The sequence below is a fragment of the Sinocyclocheilus rhinocerous genome, unplaced genomic scaffold (assembly GCF_001515625.1).
Source record: "Sinocyclocheilus rhinocerous isolate Xijiao unplaced genomic scaffold, SAMN03320098_v1.1 scaffold1049, whole genome shotgun sequence".
Classification (NCBI taxonomy): Eukaryota; Metazoa; Chordata; class Actinopteri; order Cypriniformes; family Cyprinidae; genus Sinocyclocheilus; species Sinocyclocheilus rhinocerous.
In genome coordinates, this window is record NW_015652136.1 from 1,000,022 (window position 1) to 1,021,773 (window position 21,752).

Here is a 21,752-nt window from a genome sequence, read left to right on the forward strand (position 1 = left end):
GATCATGAGACACTGAAGACTGGAGTTATGATGCTTTGCATCACAGGAATAAATTAGAGTTTAATGTATATTAAAATAGAAAAACGTTATTTTACATCATAATAATATTTCACAATATTACATTTTTTCCTGTATTTTTGATCAAATAAATGCAGCCTTGATGAGCAGAAGAAACTCTTGTAAAAACATAAAAAATCGTTCTGATCGGTAGTGTATGTGTTAATTTTAATATTAATATAGAACGAAAGTTTTTTTTGAGCAACTGGGATGGTGCCCTACGTAAACTGCGTACTCTGCGTATAGGGAGCGGCGGTACTGGTCATGACTAAACGATTCATTATTTATTAGAGATTTATTATCGAATGGCGAAGTCGGAAATAATTGATTTAGTACATTTGGCAGGCAGTTATATAATAATAATAATAATAATATTAAAAAAGCGGGTCAAATCGGCTGCCAGGCCACCGGGTATTGTCCCGGTTCTCCCGATGGCCAGTCCGCGCCTGATTGCACAGAGATGCGCAGAACGTGTCGTGCAAGGTTCATATATTGTATTTTTGCGGCTTAATATTCACAGACTGTAGTCCATCTCGAATTTTGATTCGAGTGTACTGACCTACTTTTGATCTATTCATCCAAAATGTGGCATATTCTGTGACATTCCGCATTATAGGAGTTCCGTTTTTATGACTGGATTCTACGAACCATTCTACGTTTTCCGCATCGCGAAATCATAGGGCCGTATGTCTCATATTTTAGAGTAGTCTGTGCAATTTGGGAAAGAAATCAATTAAATCTGTATGTGGATGTGTGTAAGTATTCAAATGTAACCCGTTTTGTAATCGTTAACATTTTCATAAGTAACTAATTTAATTACACATTTTTTCTTAGTAACTGTAACTGATTACAGTTACATTTATTTTGTAATTAAATTACGTAACGCCGTTACATGTAACAAGTTACTCCCCAACACTGATGGTATATAATGAGACACACACTTGATTGGACTGTGAAAAGTTTTTGCAGTTTGATCAAACAAAGCCTAAATAACAGCATGAGCACTGCTTTAATGATTATGATTAGCGGTCGCCCGATATATCGGCCAATATCGGTCAATAATTTCTTTCTTTTTTTACAGATACTTGGACTTTTATTTTGACAGCGCACACAGTTTACCAAATTGCTGAGCGCACTCACTGTTAGTTACAGTGTTTTTATTCATATTTCTTTATTTGTGAAATATACCGTATGTGTACTATACTGTATGCCATTTAAATAAATCTTTTTATTTTACAGTTTTATTTTTTATGAAGTTAACATTTTTTTAAATATTTTTATATAATATTATGCAAAATAAATTCCATTTAGTTTGTGCAGTTGTCATGCATGTGATATATATATATCGGCTTTATGTTGGCATCTGCATTGGCCATTAAAAAATCCATGTCAGTCAACCACTAATTATAATGTCACCCGTAAAGAAAAGACAGAGCAAGTGATTGATTTTTCTGTCAACTGAACTGCAGATTTGTGTCGTTCTTTCAGAGCAAACTCAAACTCCAGACAGAGAGACTGTGTCTCCATCATTTAACTTTGAGACGGTCGGCTCACCACAAACCCCGAGACCCAAACTGAAGACGTCTAACCTCCAGAGCGCCTGCCGCCTCACTCTGACCAACACAAAAGTCTTCAGCCAGGAGCTGGATCTGCCGCAGGGCGTTGAAGTCATTCGTGTATCACCTGCTGCAGGTGACCGCAAACCACCTCTGTGTGCCTTTGATGATGAGATCATGCATGATGTTCTGATTATTCCATATCACTGCTAATAGGGATTAGAAGTGAAAACAGGAGACAGTCATGTTTTAAAGCATCTGTGTGAGAACAAATCTGGAAAGAGACATGAGGATTTGGGGAGAAAAATAGGCATTCTTAGTGCATTTTTTGGATTTATCATAGATTAAATCAGGATAGCAGAGCATAAATTTGCAGTGTATGTCATCTTGGTTCATATTGTACAGAAAGGCCAAGGTCAGTGTCTTTAACTGATATAAGTGCAGTTTTCATTTGTAGGGACATCATTTGTGTTATGATAGAATGCACTTCCAGTGGTGGCCAAAATCATTAGAACACTAGTATTATCAGCAGCTAAAAATGTGTTTAAGTCAGTTATTTCTATCTTTTGCTGTAGTGTGTCAGAATGAAATATCATTTTACATTTCCAAACATTCATTTGGCCATTAATTGTAACAATGCAGTGAGATTTGAGCATTATTACAATTATTGGCAAAATTAAATGTTTGGAAATGTAAACTGATATTTTCTACTGACACACTACAGCAAAAGATAGAAATAATTGAATTAAAACTATTTTTTTAGCTGGTGAATATACTAGTGTTCTAATAATTCTGGCCACCACTGTATATGCCCCCAAAATTCAAGAGAAAAATGCCCCTATATGAGTTTTTGTCTCATATTTATATCATGATGTAGTTAATCAACATCACATGAGCATCGAGTTCAATATCACACGAGTGCTGTTTTTGTCCCGAATAGCATGATACTGATTTTTTACAACAGTTAAAAAAAAAAGTAAAATAATTTAATATCGTGCAGAACTGTTGTGCATCTCTAAGCAGCACACAATTTCTGAATGATTCCGCGTTTTGAATGAATCGATGATTCAATGGGCTATTCATAAAGAGAGCCATTTACTTCATTCCTGAATGAATCAGCCATTTGAACGAATCAAATGAATGAACGACTCAATGACTTATTCATTAAAGTGCCCCTATTATGGGTTATGAAAGGTTCATATTTTGGTTTTGGGAGTCCCCAACAACAGGTTGACATGCATGCAAGGTCAAAAAACACTTTCATTGTCTTCACTAGGTCGGGAACCTATGGCTCGCGAGCCACACCTGGCTCTTTGACAAAAATCGCCAGATCTCTCACCCTTTACTAACAAATGATCTATTACACAAATTAGACATCACTAGAGATCAGCAATTCCTTTGTTGTAGAGCCTACATAAGCTCTACATATACATGTAAAATAATAATAAATTTTCTGTACCGGCCAAAGTGCGTGTTCAGTGCGCGTTTGACCAAACTGAGCCCATTTTCTGTGCATATTAGATGATGATGAGTAGATTTTGCCAAAATTGGCAGGATATATAATAATCCAGGATATTTCAGTAAATAACGTACACATTCATGTTTTACTGTGTTGGAGTTGCATGCATTCTGCTGTGGAGTTATTAGGGGTCAAGCACCATAGGCATCTACTGTATCTGTTAGCTTTCCCTATATTGTTCTGCATTAGTCTGTGGCAGTCCGTAAACAGTTATTGAACAGTTCTCAAAATGGCAAATTTTGAGTTGTTTCCCCAAACTTTTAGAACTTGTTTTTAGCTTGTAACTGGTATATCATAACCTAACCTCAAGCATCAAATATTAAACATACATCAAATATACATAAATAATTTGTATCTCTGCAATGCTTCTGTATATTGACATAAAACTTTGTAGGTGTTATTGTCACAGTGTGGACTATACATTTTAAAAGTTTATATATAATGCTAAATCTACTCATAATCTAGTCATAAACTCTCACACAGGTCAGCTCAGTCTGTAGCTGCTGCTTGTTTAATTATTCTTCTGTGCATCAGATGCATGTCTTCAGCCACAATATTCAGCGTCTTTGTTTGTCAGCACCTTGAGTTACATTGAGATGACTGAACAAAACTTAAACTTTAGTTATGCATTTATTTTTGTTAATTTTCTGTCTGTCAGCGAGGCTTCAGTCCACTGAGAGCTCCTGTGTGTTGAAGGTCCCACCATAACGTGAAGATGACGGCGTTCTTCAGCAATAACTTCAGTGAAGACCGCTGGAGGAAGGCAGCGCTGAAGAACGCTTTCTCTCTGCTCGGAAAGCAACGTTTCCAGCATTCAGCGGCTTTCTTTCTGCTGGCCGGATCCCTGAAAGATGCTGTTGAGGTACATTTGCATCTGTTCTGTTTATGTTCTTCTCTGAAACCTTCCTCTGTCATGAGCTTCTGAAACAAGAAGGAAAGTATAAGCATCAGGATTGCAGTCTTTAATCTTCCTATCAGTTCTCATGATCTGTCGGTTTTACTCGCTCGATCAGGTTTGTATAGAGAAGATGCAGGACCTTCAGCTGGCTCTGGTGGTCTGTCGGCTGTATGAGTCTGAGTTCGAGATGTCCTGCAGCTACAAGCGAATCCTGCAGAGGCATGTGTTGGGTCAGGATCACCAGATCGCGGCCCATCAGGACCCGTTCTTACGCAGCATGGCGTACTGGGTCTTAGATGACTACAGCAGGGCTTTGGACACGCTGCTCGAGCCCAATGCAGACACGTCACATGAAGGTGAGAGCTTCACAGAGATCAACAGGAGAATAATGCAATCGATTATGGAAACTCATAGGGCTACACAATCAATTGTTTTAATCATGATTTATGCTTCTCTTGATTTACGAAGCATAAACATCGGCTATACTTGCCGGCTGGTTATTTATCCTTGCAACGTTTCAATTTCAGCTATAAAGCAGCTTTACAGAAGACAATAGTGTCATTATTTGAATCAATTCAGCTCAGTGTTGATTCAGTTCAGTTCAATCACAGTGTTCATTTTGTAAAATTCATCAACTATGAAATGATTTCAGTTTCAGCTGTTAAGCAGCTCTACGGAAGACAATAATGTCATAATTCAGCTAAATTCCGTTAAATGTTGATTCATTTCAGTTCAATAACAGTGTCAAAGTTCATCAATTATAAAACAAATTTGATTCTGCGATTCTGAATTTGAAATTCGATTCAGCTGTGAAGCAGCTCTACAGAAGAAAATAGTGTCATTCGGATCAATTCAGCTCAGTGTTGATTCAGTTCAGTTTAATAACAGCATAAAGGCTTGTTCACACCGGGACGAGTATCGCGCGCGATTATCGACGACGTTTAACGCCTTGTGACTAAACAAAGGGCACCAATGTGAGTGTGCACACCGACGCGCAAAGCGCGAGGTGTAAAAGCGTCATTTTTTAAAAACCGCCTCGGGCTCGTTTTTTTGGTTTGACACGCCGCGTTAAAAACTGGCCGACCAATGAGATTGGCGCTTTTGTTCACGTGCCTGGAGCTGCTGAAGTTACAGTAAAACACGACTTGGTGGCGCTCAAGCACAAAACGGTCTTGCCGAGCACACATTGATACCTAACGACGAAGAGGAAGTAAGTAGACCAAGAAGATGCATCGAGGCAAGATGAATGTAGAGCTGCTGGTCTCATTGGTGTCTGAACACAAAGGGCTAGCGACAGCGACTACAAAAATCTCGATAAGAGGGAGTTGTTATGGAGAGGAATTGCAGAACAAATAGGATTCGATGTGTACCGGGGTATTTCTGGTATTCATTAAGCGCCATCTAATGTCAGGGAGTGAATTTGCATGTTCACTCGGCTCATCGCCTGCGAAAATCGCTTGGGTATGAACACAAAAGACGCGTCGAAAAATGCCGGCGATAATCGTCCCGGTGTGTACGAGGCTTTAATGTTGAAAAATTCATCAACTATGAAATTAATTCAGTTTCAGCTGTGACGCTGCTCTACAGAAGACGATGGAGTCATTATTCAGATCAATTCAGTTCTAGTTTTGTTCTCATCTGATAGGGTCAGTGCAGTTAAATCGAAAATATATCTGAATATTAAAGGATAAGTTCACTTTCAGAATAAAAATCTCCTGATAATTTACTCACCTCCGCGTCATCCAATATGTTCATGTCTTTCTTTCTTCGGTCGCAAAGAAATTAAGGTTTTTGAGGAAAACTTTCCAGGATTTTTCTCCATATAGTGGACTTCAATGGGGATCAACGCAACGTTAAAAATGCAGTTTCAGTGCAGCTTCAAAGAGCTCTACAGGATCCCAGCCGAGGAATAAGGGTCTTATCTAGTGAAAATGTATACACTTTTTAACCACAAATGCTCGTCTTGCTCTAGCTCTGCGATGCGCATGCTTTTTTCCACCGTTTTTCAACAAAAAGTTAGGGTAGAAAAACTCCATCTCAGTTTCTCCTCCAACTTCAAAATCGTCCGACACCGTCGGTGGAAGCACCGACCCATTGTTTTCAAAGTGAACGTGTAAAGAAGGCCAAATGCCATTTACAATAAAGGTAAAACAATGATGTGGGACGATTTTGAAGTTGGAGATGAAAATGAAACAACTTACTAACTTTCTGAACCAGAGTACGCATGCGCATCGCAGAGCTAGAGCAAGACGAGCATTTGTGGTTAAAAAGTATATACATTTTATTTTATTTTTTAGAAAATGAGCTATGATTTCTCTAGATAAGACCCTTATTCCTCGGCTGGGATCGTGTAGAGCTCTTTGAAGCTGCACTGAAACTGCATTTTTAACCTTCAACTCGTTGATCCCCATTGAAGTCCACTATATGGAGAAAAATCCTGGAAAGTTTTCCTCAAAAACCTTAATTTCTTTGCGACCGAAGAAAAAAAGACATGAACATATTGGATGACACGGGGGTGAGTAAATTATCAGGAGATTTTTATTCTGGAAGTGAACTAATACTTGAAATCCGAACTAAGCAAACCAAAGGTGACAGCGGTAGAGCCTTTATTCTAAGAGATTTTTGTTTTCCTCCTAATGTGCTTCCAGAACTGAATGTTACTGACAGGACTCGATCTCTTTCAGGAACCGGATCGTCTCCCTGTAGTCCTGATGTTTTTAACTTCTACACCTACCTCCGCACACACCCGCTGCTGCTGCGCCGTCACTTCGGCTCCTGTGATAAAGCTAAAGTGGGTCTGACCGCTGAAGGCCGCGCCATCAGCCTCACAGAGAGGAGGCTCTTCTTCACCGCCGCTTATGCACACTTACAGGCCGGCTGCCCCATGCTGGCTTTAGAGGTGCTCTCCAAAATGCCAAAGGTCGTGAAGCGCTCAAAGCCATGCGAGAATTCGCCCGAGTCGTCGAGCGAGCGTGAAGACCAGGCCTCGGCTCCGTGGCCGGTTCTCAACGGCTTGGAGTCCGTGTCCTCGCTCTCGTCTCCCAGAGAGGACAGCCAGTCGGACTCTGTGCTCAGTTTCGACTGGAGCCAGCCGTCTGTCACCCTGCAGGACGAGCCTCTGGATCTTAAGTGGGACAGCGATAAAGACGACTCGGACGAGGAAGAATCAGGCCTGGCGATGAAGACCATCCATCCGAAGAAAGACGACGGCGCTCCGGAAGCGACATCCACCCCTAGGGATCACGGTAGGGCTGTCAAAATGCTTCTAAATTCGAATTTTGCACTTAAATATTATCCATTTTCGAATTTAAAAGGCATGATTTCAGTTAGGGTGAAAACTGCTTTTGGCTTCTCTCCACAAGAGGGCGCATCAAGCAAAATATTACTAATGCACGTTTCTTCAAAGCAATAAAATAACATGACTATCTGTGAAAAAGTGCATGTGCAAATATGTATTTGCTTAAACAATTATAAACAAAACAGCATCATGCATGCATAAAGTATATACATTTTATTTTATTTTTTAGAAAATGAGCTATGATTTCTCTAGATAAGACCCTTATTCCTCGGCTGGGATCGTGTAGAGCTCTTTGAAGCTGCACTGAAACTGCATTTTTAACCTTCAACTCGTTGATCCCCATTGAAGTCCACTATATGGAGAAAAATCCTGGAAAGTTTTCCTCAAAAACCTTAATTTCTTTGCGACCGAAGAAAAAAAGACATGAACATATTGGATGACACGGGGGTGAGTAAATTATCAGGAGATTTTTATTCTGGAAGTGAACTAATACTTGAAATCCGAACTAAGCAAACCAAAGGTGACAGCGGTAGAGCCTTTATTCTAAGAGATTTTTGTTTTCCTCCTAATGTGCTTCCAGAACTGAATGTTACTGACAGGACTCGATCTCTTTCAGGAACCGGATCGTCTCCCTGTAGTCCTGATGTTTTTAACTTCTACACCTACCTCCGCACACACCCGCTGCTGCTGCGCCGTCACTTCGGCTCCTGTGATAAAGCTAAAGTGGGTCTGACCGCTGAAGGCCGCGCCATCAGCCTCACAGAGAGGAGGCTCTTCTTCACCGCCGCTTATGCACACTTACAGGCCGGCTGCCCCATGCTGGCTTTAGAGGTGCTCTCCAAAATGCCAAAGGTCGTGAAGCGCTCAAAGCCATGCGAGAATTCGCCCGAGTCGTCGAGCGAGCGTGAAGACCAGGCCTCGGCTCCGTGGCCGGTTCTCAACGGCTTGGAGTCCGTGTCCTCGCTCTCGTCTCCCAGAGAGGACAGCCAGTCGGACTCTGTGCTCAGTTTCGACTGGAGCCAGCCGTCTGTCACCCTGCAGGACGAGCCTCTGGATCTTAAGTGGGACAGCGATAAAGACGACTCGGACGAGGAAGAATCAGGCCTGGCGATGAAGACCATCCATCCGAAGAAAGACGACGGCGCTCCGGAAGCGACATCCACCCCTAGGGATCACGGTAGGGCTGTCAAAATGCTTCTAAATTCGAATTTTGCACTTAAATATTATCCATTTTCGAATTTAAAAGGCATGATTTCAGTTAGGGTGAAAACTGCTTTTGGCTTCTCTCCACAAGAGGGCGCATCAAGCAAAATATTACTAATGCACGTTTCTTCAAAGCAATAAAATAACATGACTATCTGTGAAAAAGTGCATGTGCAAATATGTATTTGCTTAAACAATTATAAACAAAACAGCATCATGCATGCATAGTTGAATACAAATGGATGAAAGCCAATCACGGACTACTTTTTCATTTAAAAACATGAGATGCAGTGGGATGCAAAGAAAACAGCCATAAAGTCTCAAGACATGTTTTTTTAAAAGTTGAACTTTAATTTTACATGGCTTTCTAAACATGCGGCTCTCTTGTGCGAGACGCGAGTGCAACGCTGATAGATGTCCCTCTAGAAAGTGTGCAAAATATGCATTCTGTGTGAACGGCTTGGTTTCAGTTTTGACGTAAACATTTACATTTAGTCATTTAGCAGACGCTTTTATCCAAAGCGACTTACAAAGTAGAAGCAATCAGACCAACGAGAGAGTGACAAGTCTCAGTTAGTCTAGCACAGTGCACATAGCAAGGTTTTTTTTTTTTTTTTTTTATAAATTAGACCAAAACGAATAGAATTGAATAGGCAAGTGCTAGTATTAATTGGTCAGGTGATGGCGAAAAAGATGTGTCTTTTAGCTAAAGACTTTCTTTTTTTTTTGTACTGGCCTTATCATTGCCGTCTTTGCACTTTCTATTGTCCATTTGTGTTTATCTATCTATATATATATTTTTTTTTTATTTTTTTTTTTTGCACACATATCTCCAACAACTGACTTTTTTTTTTTTTTGAGCAAGGTGCCGCTGTCAGGGGAGTCAAAAGATAATTACGTCATCATTAGGGTTGCAGAATTAACTTCAGAAATGGAAAATAAGTGACAATTTATGTACAATTATTTTTAAAAGAATTTTATTATCATACTACAAAAAATGTCATCGGCCTGAGTAAATTGTACTGTTAGAGAATTGTGACTTCACAAGTAGTGTAGTAATTTATGAGGTGAAAATACTTTGAAATTACATACATACGTCATCACTGCAGCACTGTATTGGCCACATCTATGCTTCCATGAGCCTTTCCAGTGCACAAAAAGTTGTTTGTAGTGTAAAAAGGTTCTTTAGATTATTAAAATGCTCTACACACTAAGAAAAAATTATTATTTTAAGAACTGAAAGGTTCTTCAATACCACAAAAGTGGTGGAACAACAGCACACTACAACAAATTGCCCGCATTGACGCGCAGAGATGTCAGAGATCCACACAACTCTAGTTTAAACCAATGCAAAGACATTTTTATCGCTCGTAATTTCTGGAGAGAAATAGCGCAGACACTGGACAAGGCTTAAACTTTCTAGTGCTTATGTGTTCATGCACGTGGATTCACCTCAGAACTAGGGTTGGGTATCGTTTGAATTTGATCAATTCCAATTCCGATAATCGATTCCAATTCTTATCAATTCCCAGTTTCAATGTGGTTAATAAAAGTCAAACATTTAGATATCAAACATATTTATTCTGTGTCTCTTTTTGCAAAACATTTAATTGCTGCTGAATAATACCATGAACAAAAATCGATTAAACTCGATTAAAGGCACAATATGTAAGGTTTTTATTAAAATATCCAAAAACCACTAGAACGGTGTTATATATTTTGCTGACTAGCAAACGAATTCCATCACATTTCTAAGGCGCCGAAAAAGCATGGAATACAACCATACAAAAGTGTTTTGCATTAGACGTAAATAAATTAAAACAGTGGCCAGTAACACACCTGCTCATTTGTGCTGAGCAGTGAATAATGGCAGTAAAAATTAACTCTTAGCGATCAATAAGAATAATAGAAATTGCATGTAAACGGGAGTGAAGAGCTTTGCTCTTGACATGTAAACATCATAATGCGATTAAGTCCTTTCTCTGATTATTGGAAGTAATCGCATTATTTGTGTGCATGTAAACGTAGTCAATGACTCAAGATTTACTTGTTTTATTACTGGATGAATCAGTGTTTTTGAATGAATCTCTTGAATGAATTATGTAAAGACAAATAAATTTTTAACAGCCACTTTTCACCACCTAAAGATGCACACACAGGAATTGATAGGTGGAATTTAAATTTAAATTTTACAACATGTATTCGATTCCTGACCTTAAATACAGTGTTGCCAAGTCCGCTGTTTTCCCGAGGAATTGGGCTACTTTACCACTGTTGTTTTTGATGTCCGTGGGTCGAAGCGACCCCGATATCGTCATATTTAGCCCCTGGAATGTGAATTTACCAGGGGAAACCCGGACAAAGCACGTGTATTTTACACTCCGGAACGTTATTTTTAATGGGGGACCCCCGTCGAAACGCGATTGGGCTAGTTTTGAGTAGCAATTGAGCGGGCTTTATTGTGAAAACCTGGCAACCCTGCTAAAAAGCTCCAGGCTCTTATCAGTAGGTGCGCAAAGTGTGGGAATTGACTGTGCCGTAGCATCTAGAACTACAAGTTGTCTTCTAGTATTATTAAAAATAAAGACATTAAACTGAATTAGCTCGACAGGATTGAGATGTTACAGTTAAGGGCTTCAGTTGTGCTGAAGGAGTTGATTCAAACCAGCCCAAAGCGTTCGTTTTCTGACATTATAAGGCAAAATCTCTGGGTATTATTCGATTATTATTAGAAAATCGCACTCCTCCCCCGCATACACGCACAAATCCCCATAAACAGAGAGAGACGGGATTCACGCTTTCAATCTGTATGATAAACTGTTTAATTCAGAAGATAGGCTACCTTAACTCAAGCCATATAAATGATTGTAACATGCTGAAACATTAATATAATAAACATAATTATTAACTTAACAGTCCGTCGATTAGCATAAATCAACTGCTCATAAGGCTAGGACATTTCCATTTTAAAAAATTTGGATTGAATCACTTGAATCGGATCTTAAAGGGTTAGTTAACCCAAAAATTTAAATTAGCCCATGTTTTACTCACCCTCAAGGCATCCTAGGTGTATATGACTTTCTTATGAACAGAAGACACTTCTTTAAAAACATTACAACTCTTACTGATCCCAAACTTTTGACCGGCAGTGTATATTAAAAATGATCCTTGCTCTTCCAAGCGTTAGAATGGGAGTAGATGGGTGTTTTTGTTCAACAGTCCAAAAGAAGTCAAATAAAGCGCATGCATCCATAATAAAACATACCTCACACGCAGTGTTGGGTGTAATGCATTACAAAGTAATTAATTACTGTAATTTAATTACATTTCCCTTGAAAAAGTAAAGTAAGGGATTGCTCTTCATTTTTCTGTAATTTAATTACTGTTACTTCTGATGTAATTGTATTAAATACTGCATAGACTATAGAATAATTCTATTTAAAACAATAGTGGATTTAACATCTAATATTAAAATGTGTGTTTAATGTAACCTTCTACCTTTAAACACTGGACAGTTCAAGAATAATTTATGCAATTTTATATTATGTATTTAAAAGAGCAGTTTCATGTTGTTCAACTGGTTAAGTTAAACAATACAAGGATAGACATGAAAACATTTGTAATTCTTTCAAATACAAAATTGCTTAAATTAAGAAACTAATAAGTAATGCAATACTTTTAAGAGAGAGTGATTAGTACGGTAATCTAATTACACCGTTGAAGGTGTAATTAGTAATTAATTTCTTTTTTATAGTAACGCACCCAACACTGCTCTCACGGCTCCGGGGTGTGACTAAAGGCCTCCTGTAGCGAATCGATGTATTTTTGTACGAAAAATCCACGTACAACAGTTAGCAGAAGTGAGAGAAAAGTGTTTATAACGTTTTAAATATGGATGTTTTTCTGACAAAAACACATGAATTCGCTACAGGAGGCACATTTTATTATGGATGCATGCGCTTTATTTGACTTCTTTTGGACTGTTGAACAAAAACACCCATCTACTCCCATTCTAACGCTTGGAGCCAGGATAATTTTTAATATAACTCCGATTAGATTCGTCTGAAAGAAGAAAGTCACATACACCTAGGATGCCTTGAGGGTGAGTAAAACATGGGCTAATTTTCATTTTCTGTTGTTTCTTACGGTGGCCGAGAGAGCTCAACGCACTGCAAATAAAAATAAGAAAACATCAATTTAAAAACACGCGCACTGCAAATACTCGCAACACAAACAAATAAAGAAGTGCGCTGCAAATATGCACAGATCACATCGGAAATGTTTAAGGGATCCGCAAAGTGACGAATGTGGCTGGGACATATTTATGAGTGTTTGCTCTGAAAGGTGAGATTTTTGTTTATTTTAACATCCTGCTCATACGATTCCTTATAGCTTTTTTTTGTTTTGTTTTTTTGTTTTTGGATATTAGCCTAAATAAGCTGACGAAGTACACAGTTACTGTAAGTGTGAAAGGTTATTAAAACTGGCAAACTTACTTTTACAACTTCCTCTACAAAAATAGCCTATGGTATTAAAATTGATTTTATTAATAAATACATTTATTATATAAAAAATAAATAAAAACAAAAAATGGTTGCTATAGCTAAACCATGCACAAATTAACCATGGATTTACTACACTAACCATAGTTTAACCATGGTATTTATACAACTGTGGTTATACAAAAGGTAATCAATATTCCCAAAGAAAATAAAATATGGTTAGTTTTCGTTTTGTTGTGGTGATTTTGTGGTTTGTGCGACTTGCGCGTTTCTGTATTTGTTTGTGTTGTGAGTATTTGCAGCGCATGTGCTGTCAAACTGATGAAGATGTTTTCATAATTTGCTGGTGCTTTTTCTACTTGCACGTGTTTTCTGAAGTTGCAGCGCTTGAGCTCTCTGAGCCACCGTAGTTTCTGTCTCCCGGGCATTATGTTATTATGTTTTCTCTCTCTCACCAGGACGACAGTCTGCAGATCTCCGTTCCCGCTCCGCAGCACCTGTCTGTTCCTCTTTTCCTGGCGTGGACCGCCAGCTCCAAAACAGTGGTGGCCAATCCCATAGTGCACCTGACCAACCTCACGCATGACATACTGCACACCATCAACGCTCTGGACGTGCCTCCGCACCCGGATATCGTCAACAACGAGGTGAAGCGTGGCTCATCAGAACGAGGTAGTGGTGGAACGGTTCTCCACACACGGTTCGGCACGCGCTAGGACTGCGGTTCAACTTAAATCTGACAACGCATCTGTAATATAGTTTGCTATAAATAACACGTAAAACAAACAGGGTTCGGCTAATATATGTTTCTGTTGATGGATGCGCATTCTGGCTTCCAATACATTACAACAACAGCGATGAAAAAAACCCGTGGACAAACCATTCACTCTTGTTCAATGCGAATGGCGTATGCTGGAATATAAGCAGTCATTTATTCCGTCATCACCCGGCTGCTGATAGCGCGCGCGCACAGGTGAGACCTGAACAGCACACGCTGATATCTGTGTTTAAGCTAAACTCATGTAAGCTTTGCCAGTTTAAACATTTAAGAGCCAGAGGACGTGAAGATTTGTGCGTGCGCTCATCCGAAGCGCCTCAGAACGCGCGCAAATATTAAGCTCTCTCTGAAGTATTGTTTAAATGGACAAATTCACACAAAATTACGTCAGAAAGCCCGTCTTGGTAAGTATCCTATAGCAGACACAGACATCTGTATCAGTGCGTTCTCTTAAAGTGACAGCACTTTCTTAATATTAATCAAACAGCAACAACAAAGAAATCACTCGCTGCTCTTGATTGAATAGCTTTTGTAACTTTAATAAAGATTCATCTTTAATTTATAGTCATATATGCAATGCTGTTTTACATTTCATTACTGTATTCAATTTCTGTACCTGAAAACTAATGTTAGACCTACCTAAAAAAACCTTATTTTATTTGTATCTTTACTCTATTGTATTTATTTGTGCTGTTGCTGGTAGTTAGATAGATTATTCTTATTTTCTTTATTTTTATTTTTTGCCTAAACATAGCACATACCGAAACCGTGACTCTAAAACTGTGATACGAACCGAACTGTGAGTAAGTTGAACCGTTGCACCCCTAGAACGAGGTGTCGTTACTGTCGTGCTTGGTCCTCTAACACGTCTGTCTTCTGTCTCAGATCTACGTGATGCACACGCTAGCGGCTTCCCTCTCCGCCTGCATCTATCAGTGTCTCTGTGACGGACACAGCTACAGGTGGGTGTGTCTGTCGGCCTCACGATGACCCCGTGACCTCTGCCCTCATCACTGATTTGATTCTTTGTTATGGAACGTTTCTCTTCATTTGCAACTTTTTGTGACCAGTGCTGGCAAAATGAGTCACGGTGAGCAAATTTACAAAAATGAGTTATTTTTATTTTAAAACCTTCTAAAATGATGCATGGTTTGTTGCAACCGGACGAAAAATGACTGAGCTGCACCTGTTTGAAGTTGATAGAGTCAGCAAAGTCAAATTTGAGAAAAATTGAGTCATAGTTTTCTGAAGGTTCCAAAGCAAAATCACAGAGCAACATTGCATCTTTTCCTCCAGTTCTTTTCTTAATAATATATGTGTCCCTGCAGCACAAAAGCAGTGTTAAGTCGCTGGGGTATATTTGTAGCAATAGCCAACAATACATTGTATGGGTCAAAATTATACATTTCTCTTTTATGCCAAAAATCATTAGGATATTAAGTAAAGATCATGTTCCATGAAGATATTTTGTAAATCTCCTACCGTAAATATATCAAAACTTAATTTTTGATTAGTAATATACATTGCTAAGAACTTCATTTGAACAACTTTAAAGATGATTTTCTCAATATTTAGATTTTTTTGCACCCTCAGATTCCAGATTTTCAAATATTGTCCTATCCTAACAAACCATACATCAATGGAAAGATTATTTATTAATATATTTATTATGATGCATAAATCTCAATTTAAAAAAATTGACCCTTATGACTGTTTTTGTGCTCCAGGGTCACAATTACTATATTAATAATCAAAATATAGCTTTTTTATTTTATCTTTGTTATTGTAAACAAGAACAGATAGAACAAAAAAAAAAAACAGTAGAACAAATATAAGAAAGAAACAAATAATGCATTACCTTTTTCATTTCACTTCTAAACAAAAGCATTCAAGTCAGAAAAACAAATAATTACATGTAAAAAATCCCTTTATTATTGATTATTAAAACTACAAAAGCAGTTCAATCAAGAGTAGTGAGTGATTCCCTCTTTTCTTTTATTGTTTGATTAATATTAATGCGACAGACGGCCTATATATTAAGACCTACTGTAATGCATGGATCTAATGTTACACATCAGATGTTTTTCCCTAAACGTTCACTTCAGACAGAACAGATATGTTTGCATGAATACTTAAATACTGTGCTTCAGTGTATATGTGTATATTTATCGGGATCGCACAGATTGGTACTCCTCTCAGAAAACGTACAAATAAAGTTGATTTTAGATGTTTAATTACTATCTGGAGCATTGGGATCGCTAGAAGAGGGCTTAATGAACTCATTTTTGTGAAAACCTCAAATTCGACTAAAATTGACATTTTTCACTTTTTTTTGCATGTAGCTCAAAATAGAGGTCTACACGGGTCCAAAAATTCGTACCCGAACCCGAAGAGACCCGTAAATGTGCTACACTGAACCGACCCGGACCCGTCTATTATTTTGAAAGTTGGACCCGGGCCCGTGCAGAACCGAGAAATGTCAAAAATGTACTACCCGGAACCGACACGGACCATCATTTATTTGAAAGATGGACCCGAACCCGGCCGGGAAGACACAGACCCGACTGGACCCGATCGGTACATATTCCACAGCAAATTGCTATTAACAAGTCGATAAACAAGTTGCGAAAATTTAACTTTTTGTCTTACCTAATGTAAGAAGCCTTCTCCCTTGTACCTGACTGTGATGCACACAATCCTCTTTGCCAAGAAAGTTCCATCCGTGTTATTCCACTCTTGCCAATTGAAATGCGTAATCCACTCATTATTCCAGTTTCAAAAGTCCACTTGCTGTCACGGTGACGGATGACAAATGCGACTTTGCAGTTTTGCATTTTTTTTGTATCTCGAGTCAACTTGCATAATAATTTAGACTGTTTGCCCATTTGGATTATAATTACGATTGCTCGTCCAGTGCTATATGCTGCTGACGTTAGCTTTACTTATTTGCTATCATCTCTGTGCTCTCTGAGCCGAGTCTGAGCAAAAATTTTAGATATAACAACAAGACGGTTCATTCATAATATTAAAAAAATAATCAATAATAACTCGCATCACTCATGAAGGTATCCATTATCACCACGCGTGTGCATTAACTCCGCCCACCCTGCTTCTGATGACGTCGCCCGTGTTTTTTTTTTTCCACCTTATTTCAAATTACCGACTCACACTTTTCTCATCCTAATTTTACAAGTTGAAAGTTACAAAACAACACACGCACAGCGCTGACTGACTCTGATAACGGCCGGGTGTTCTCCGAGTCCGATCGACTCGGGTATTACACAATGTTAAACAGACCCGGGACCCGAAGTAATAGATTGGGACCCGACCCGGACCCGGCTGACTATTTAAAATATAGCCCCAAATCCATACGGATCCCGGGTCGGGTCCCGGGTCCTCGGGTCTCGGGTCCTCCGTGTAGACCTCTAGCTCAAAATTACACCGTGTGCATTCACACTCATTCTGCCAGCACGGCTCACATTTGTGTGTCTTGTAATCGCTCAGTCTGATAATGAGCGGATGACCCATGAATGTAATGCTCATGTGATGTGTGGCATTTACAGATGAAAGTGGCCTTTGGCTTTCTTTATGAATGCTCTTCTTTGGACAGTAAATGAATAGAGACCAGAGACAGCAAATGAGATTGAAGAGATGCGGGTTTGTGACAATATGAGGGTGATGGATGAACTAAGCCTTTTAAAGGCATCATGAAATGAAAATCCATTTTCTAAATGCATGATATAGATCTTACTATGAGCAATCTGTGCATGTTTAATTTTTGCAAATGTTCCGAGCTCGTAATGTATAATCTAAATGTCATAACTGGATCTTCTCTCTGGTGATGCAGGATTTCTTCAATCATTCAGTCTGCTTAAACTCCACCCCTCCATTCTAACGCTCAGCTCCGCCTCCACCATTGAGCACCACGCCCACTTCTTAACATCCAATCAACAACTAATGTATAGAACCAAGTCCCGCCCCACATTTATGCTTTTTCGATAATCCACTTCACTCGGATGTCAATACAGAAAAAAGATCTGTTGAAGCTTGTTTCATCATGCCTTTAAAAAGCATTATAAATGTTTTTTTTTTAATTTTAAATTGAACAATTATTAAAAAATGTAATCTAATTACATGATGTGTCCAATAATCTGTTTAATTACAAATTAATCTCACATACATTTTGGCTGAGAAATCGCCCCCCAAATGATAATTTTTTAGATGAAAAACCATTCAATAGACATTACAAAAATTGCTTTAGAAAGAAATATTTTGATTTAACATCACTTAAATAATGATAAACAGGTCTAAATAAGGTATTGAATATGAAATTATTTTTTTTTAATTATTTAATGATACACAAAAAATGAAACAAAAAAAAGCCAGTAGGTGGCGACGAGTCACTGTCTTAATGAGTGAGTCACTGAATCATTGAGTCACTCGATTTGTTCAAAACCGTTGATTCATTCAGAAACGAAGCAGGTGACTGTCTTTATGAATGAGTCACTGAATCACTAGCTGTTTCCATCCACCTATTTTTATACGCATTTTGGAATATCGCATAAAAAAACGCTGGATGGAAACGCCAAGATGCACATAAATTCTAAAAATGCGCATAAAACACTTACGCGCACATTTGAGTAGGATAAACTTTTTATGCGATAAGAAAAATGTGCATAAACTATGATGGAAACACATTTACCAAATAAATTCCTCCATGCGCATTGAAAAAGTCATGTGATTTTGCGCTAAGAGACGGGATAGCTTGACTAACCAGCGGACCGATCTCGTTGCACAGCATCTGAAATGTTGTTTTGGTCGTTCTGAAATGCATGAGCAAAATCTGTCATCAAAGTATTTCTGTATAATTGTCTTACATGACTGCGTTCCCAAACAGCAAAAATCCACCTCCGAAAGCAATGACCGCATTTATTGTGTTTCGTCTGCTCGCTCTTGAGCTGCATGTAATTTATTATATATGAAAATTATTATATTCAGTGGCTTCTCCTAGTTTTCTTAGTTCGCAAATGCGATATTCCAGTTTTGCACATAAGTTAAATTCAAATCTTTGGATGGAAACATAGCTACTCGATTTTAAACGTAGCTATTTGATTTGTTCAAAACCATGGATTCAAATCCAAAATCCAATCCAAATTAACACCCTAATTCTAATATGTATGTTTTTCCTCAGCCATGTGAATCCGTTCACGGGCATCACCTACCAGAGCGTCCTGCTTACCCATCAGCCCCCGGTGAGGAGCGTCAGCATCGAGGAGGCCATCCTGCCCAACACCTCTCCTGCGCAGTGGCCTGGTAAAGCACCGTGACCTCTGACCCCTGAGCTCATCGTCAGACTCCAGACTTACCTGTGTGTCTGTGCAGGTGTGAGCGTCCTGATGCGGCTGCTGAGTGCGTCTGGAGACGAGAACCAGCCTGGTCTGCCTGTGCTCCTGTGTGAGATCCTGACCGCCGTCATCCTCAGCCTGTTCGTCCACGGTCTGGCCACTCACTCCAGCCACGAGCTCTTCCGCATCGTCGCTCACCCGCTCAACAGCAGGCTGTGGGTGTCTGTGTTCGGCGGCGGCGCTCGTGTTCCTGTGCCGGAGAAGCCCAGCTCACCCACAGGTTCTGCTCTCCTCATGCTGCTGGTTGTCTGCTAGTTTAACCAGCAATGTAAAAAATAAATAGTTGAGAAAACGTAAAAAAAATAAGGCAACTTGATGCAGTAAGACTTTTGTGTTCTCTCAACAATAAGAACAACGTCCTTAGCAACCACACTGAGTACCCTAGCAACCACATAGCAACACCCTAGCAAACAGCCCGGGTAGCCTAGCAACCGCATAGCAACACCTTAGCAACCACCCCAGGTAGCCTAGCAACACCTTAGCAACCACCCCAGGTAGCCTAGCAACACCTTAGCAACCACCCCAGGTAGCCTAGCAACACCTTTGAGTTCAGCTCATGAAAAATGGGTGCAAAAACAAAAGTGTCGTGTTTATAATTTTGTTCAGTGTATTTCAACTTGACATTTTTATTTTTTATTTTAAGTTTTAATTTTAATAAGTGTTTTATTTTGATTTAAAAAATATCTCAATTTTATATTATTATTATGATTTAATTTCTTTTTAATAAGTGTTTTATTTAGAGGTTTTTTATTTTAAAATTATTTATTTCAATTTCACACTTTTATGTAGGGCTGTGCAATTAATCGAAAAAACGTTTCGATTTCAGCCTCCAGCGATTATGAAAATACAATAATCGAGATAAAATGATTATTCCACCCCATTCCGCCCTCTTTACAGCGGTGCGCTTTCGTTCCTCTATAAAAGCCCAATTTCACTTGCAAATCAGTAAAATCATTTAACGTAACCTTTGCCAAATGGGATGTGCTTGATTTATTGAAGTGTATTAGATTTATTCATGTTTTTAAAAGTGCTAAAGAGAACTTGTGCTTCCTCGGGAGAATATGTGTGTATGCGCTCAGAGACGGAACTGAACACGGACGTGTAAAGTCATCTTTAGGTCAAGCTGCGTTAGGGGTGTGCGATATTGACAAAAAATTGTATCTCGATATTTTATGGGATTTTATCGATAACGATAATTAGACGATATTTTGCTGAGTGTGTTATTGTGCTGGTACCTTAAGGACTGCCGAAGACAGCTGACTCCTAATGTTTTTAATAATCTTCATATTCTGTGTGCTGGTCAGTTCATACTGATAGAAATTAATCTTTTCCAATAAGTTTAAACTGATTTTTGCATTTTATGGGCATTTTTACCTTTATAAAGCCATTTTTTCTAAAAGTGTCCATTATCTTTTGAGTCAAATTCTTACATTTAATCAGGGAATTAGAATAATAAGACATTTGGGCTGTTACCAAGCAAATTAAATCAACACAGAAGCTGCATCTGAAGTGGCATTTAGATGTATTTACACACATGTATTTTGTTTAATGCAAGACATGAATGCATTTAACCTGCAATTACAAATGCATAAATAATGTTTTGATATATTAAACATAAAACGTTGAATACTGATATTTGAAATGATTTAAAACATGAAAAAAAGAAAAAAAAGAAAAAAAAAGAAAAGAAAAGAAAGAAAAAGCCGAAATTAAAACCGCCAGCAGGTGGCAGCAAATCACTCTTAATAAGTGAGTCATTGCGATTGAAACGAATCATTTAAACGGTTGATTCATTCAAGAAAGAAACACCGTCATGTTGCTCAGAGACACAAAACAGCGCTGAGGCTGTATTCGGAATGATTTTTGTTGGCCAAATAGAGCAAAAACAAGCAATATGGTGTCTAAAACGTAAGTCTCTTAATTAACTTATTGTTTATTGAATTCAATGTCACATTTGTAATCATGGTAATTTTTGGAGAAAAACGGCACTCTTCGTGTGAAATTGAATAACTATATGAAGTGGTATAAATATATAAATTTTCTGCCATCATGTCTTGAATTTGTGATCATTCTAAATGCATTATAATAGACTGAATCATGCAGTGAAAGAAAACACACTAAATGCGCACACGCACTAGTCTAGACTTCACGTAATGTATGCGTGCGCTCTGTAGGGATGTTTTGAATGGTTTTTGCAAAATACTCGATAATGTCAAATCGCACATCGTTAAAACAACAATTACGATATCGCAGACGATATATATCGCACACCCCTAAATAGGCCTATACCCTAAATAAGGATAAATTATATTGGAACGCATCTCCAAAATAATCGCATACACAGATGCACGTTGCCATTACAGTAGTCAGCGCCAAACAGCAGACAAATAAAATATAAAATGAGGTTACAAAAGTGATTCAGTCAACATCAGTGAGGGATTTTCTTTTCTTTCGTTCTTTAAATTAACATTAATGACTGGCGGCAGCGGCTGCTGTCAATGCACGGATCCAATACACCCTTGTTTTCTTTCTCAAC

General features: G+C 38.6%; 1 protein-coding gene across 1 annotated transcript in view; it reads left to right on the forward strand.

Moving 5' to 3' along the window:
- The window catches only part of LOC107713550 (dmX-like protein 1), a 66,717-nt gene that overhangs the window by 29,941 nt on the left and 15,024 nt on the right, over positions 1-21,752 (forward strand). The window contains exons 20-28 of the mRNA XM_016519099.1: positions 3,829-3,994; positions 4,146-4,386; positions 6,715-7,373; positions 7,839-7,848; positions 7,945-8,480; positions 13,444-13,680; positions 14,697-14,773; positions 19,003-19,124; positions 19,194-19,466. Coding sequence (XP_016374585.1) covers positions 3,829-3,994; positions 4,146-4,386; positions 6,715-7,373; positions 7,839-7,848; positions 7,945-8,480; positions 13,444-13,680; positions 14,697-14,773; positions 19,003-19,124; positions 19,194-19,466 — 2,321 coding nt within the window. The remainder of the gene's footprint in view (positions 1-3,828; positions 3,995-4,145; positions 4,387-6,714; positions 7,374-7,838; positions 7,849-7,944; positions 8,481-13,443; positions 13,681-14,696; positions 14,774-19,002; positions 19,125-19,193; positions 19,467-21,752) is intronic.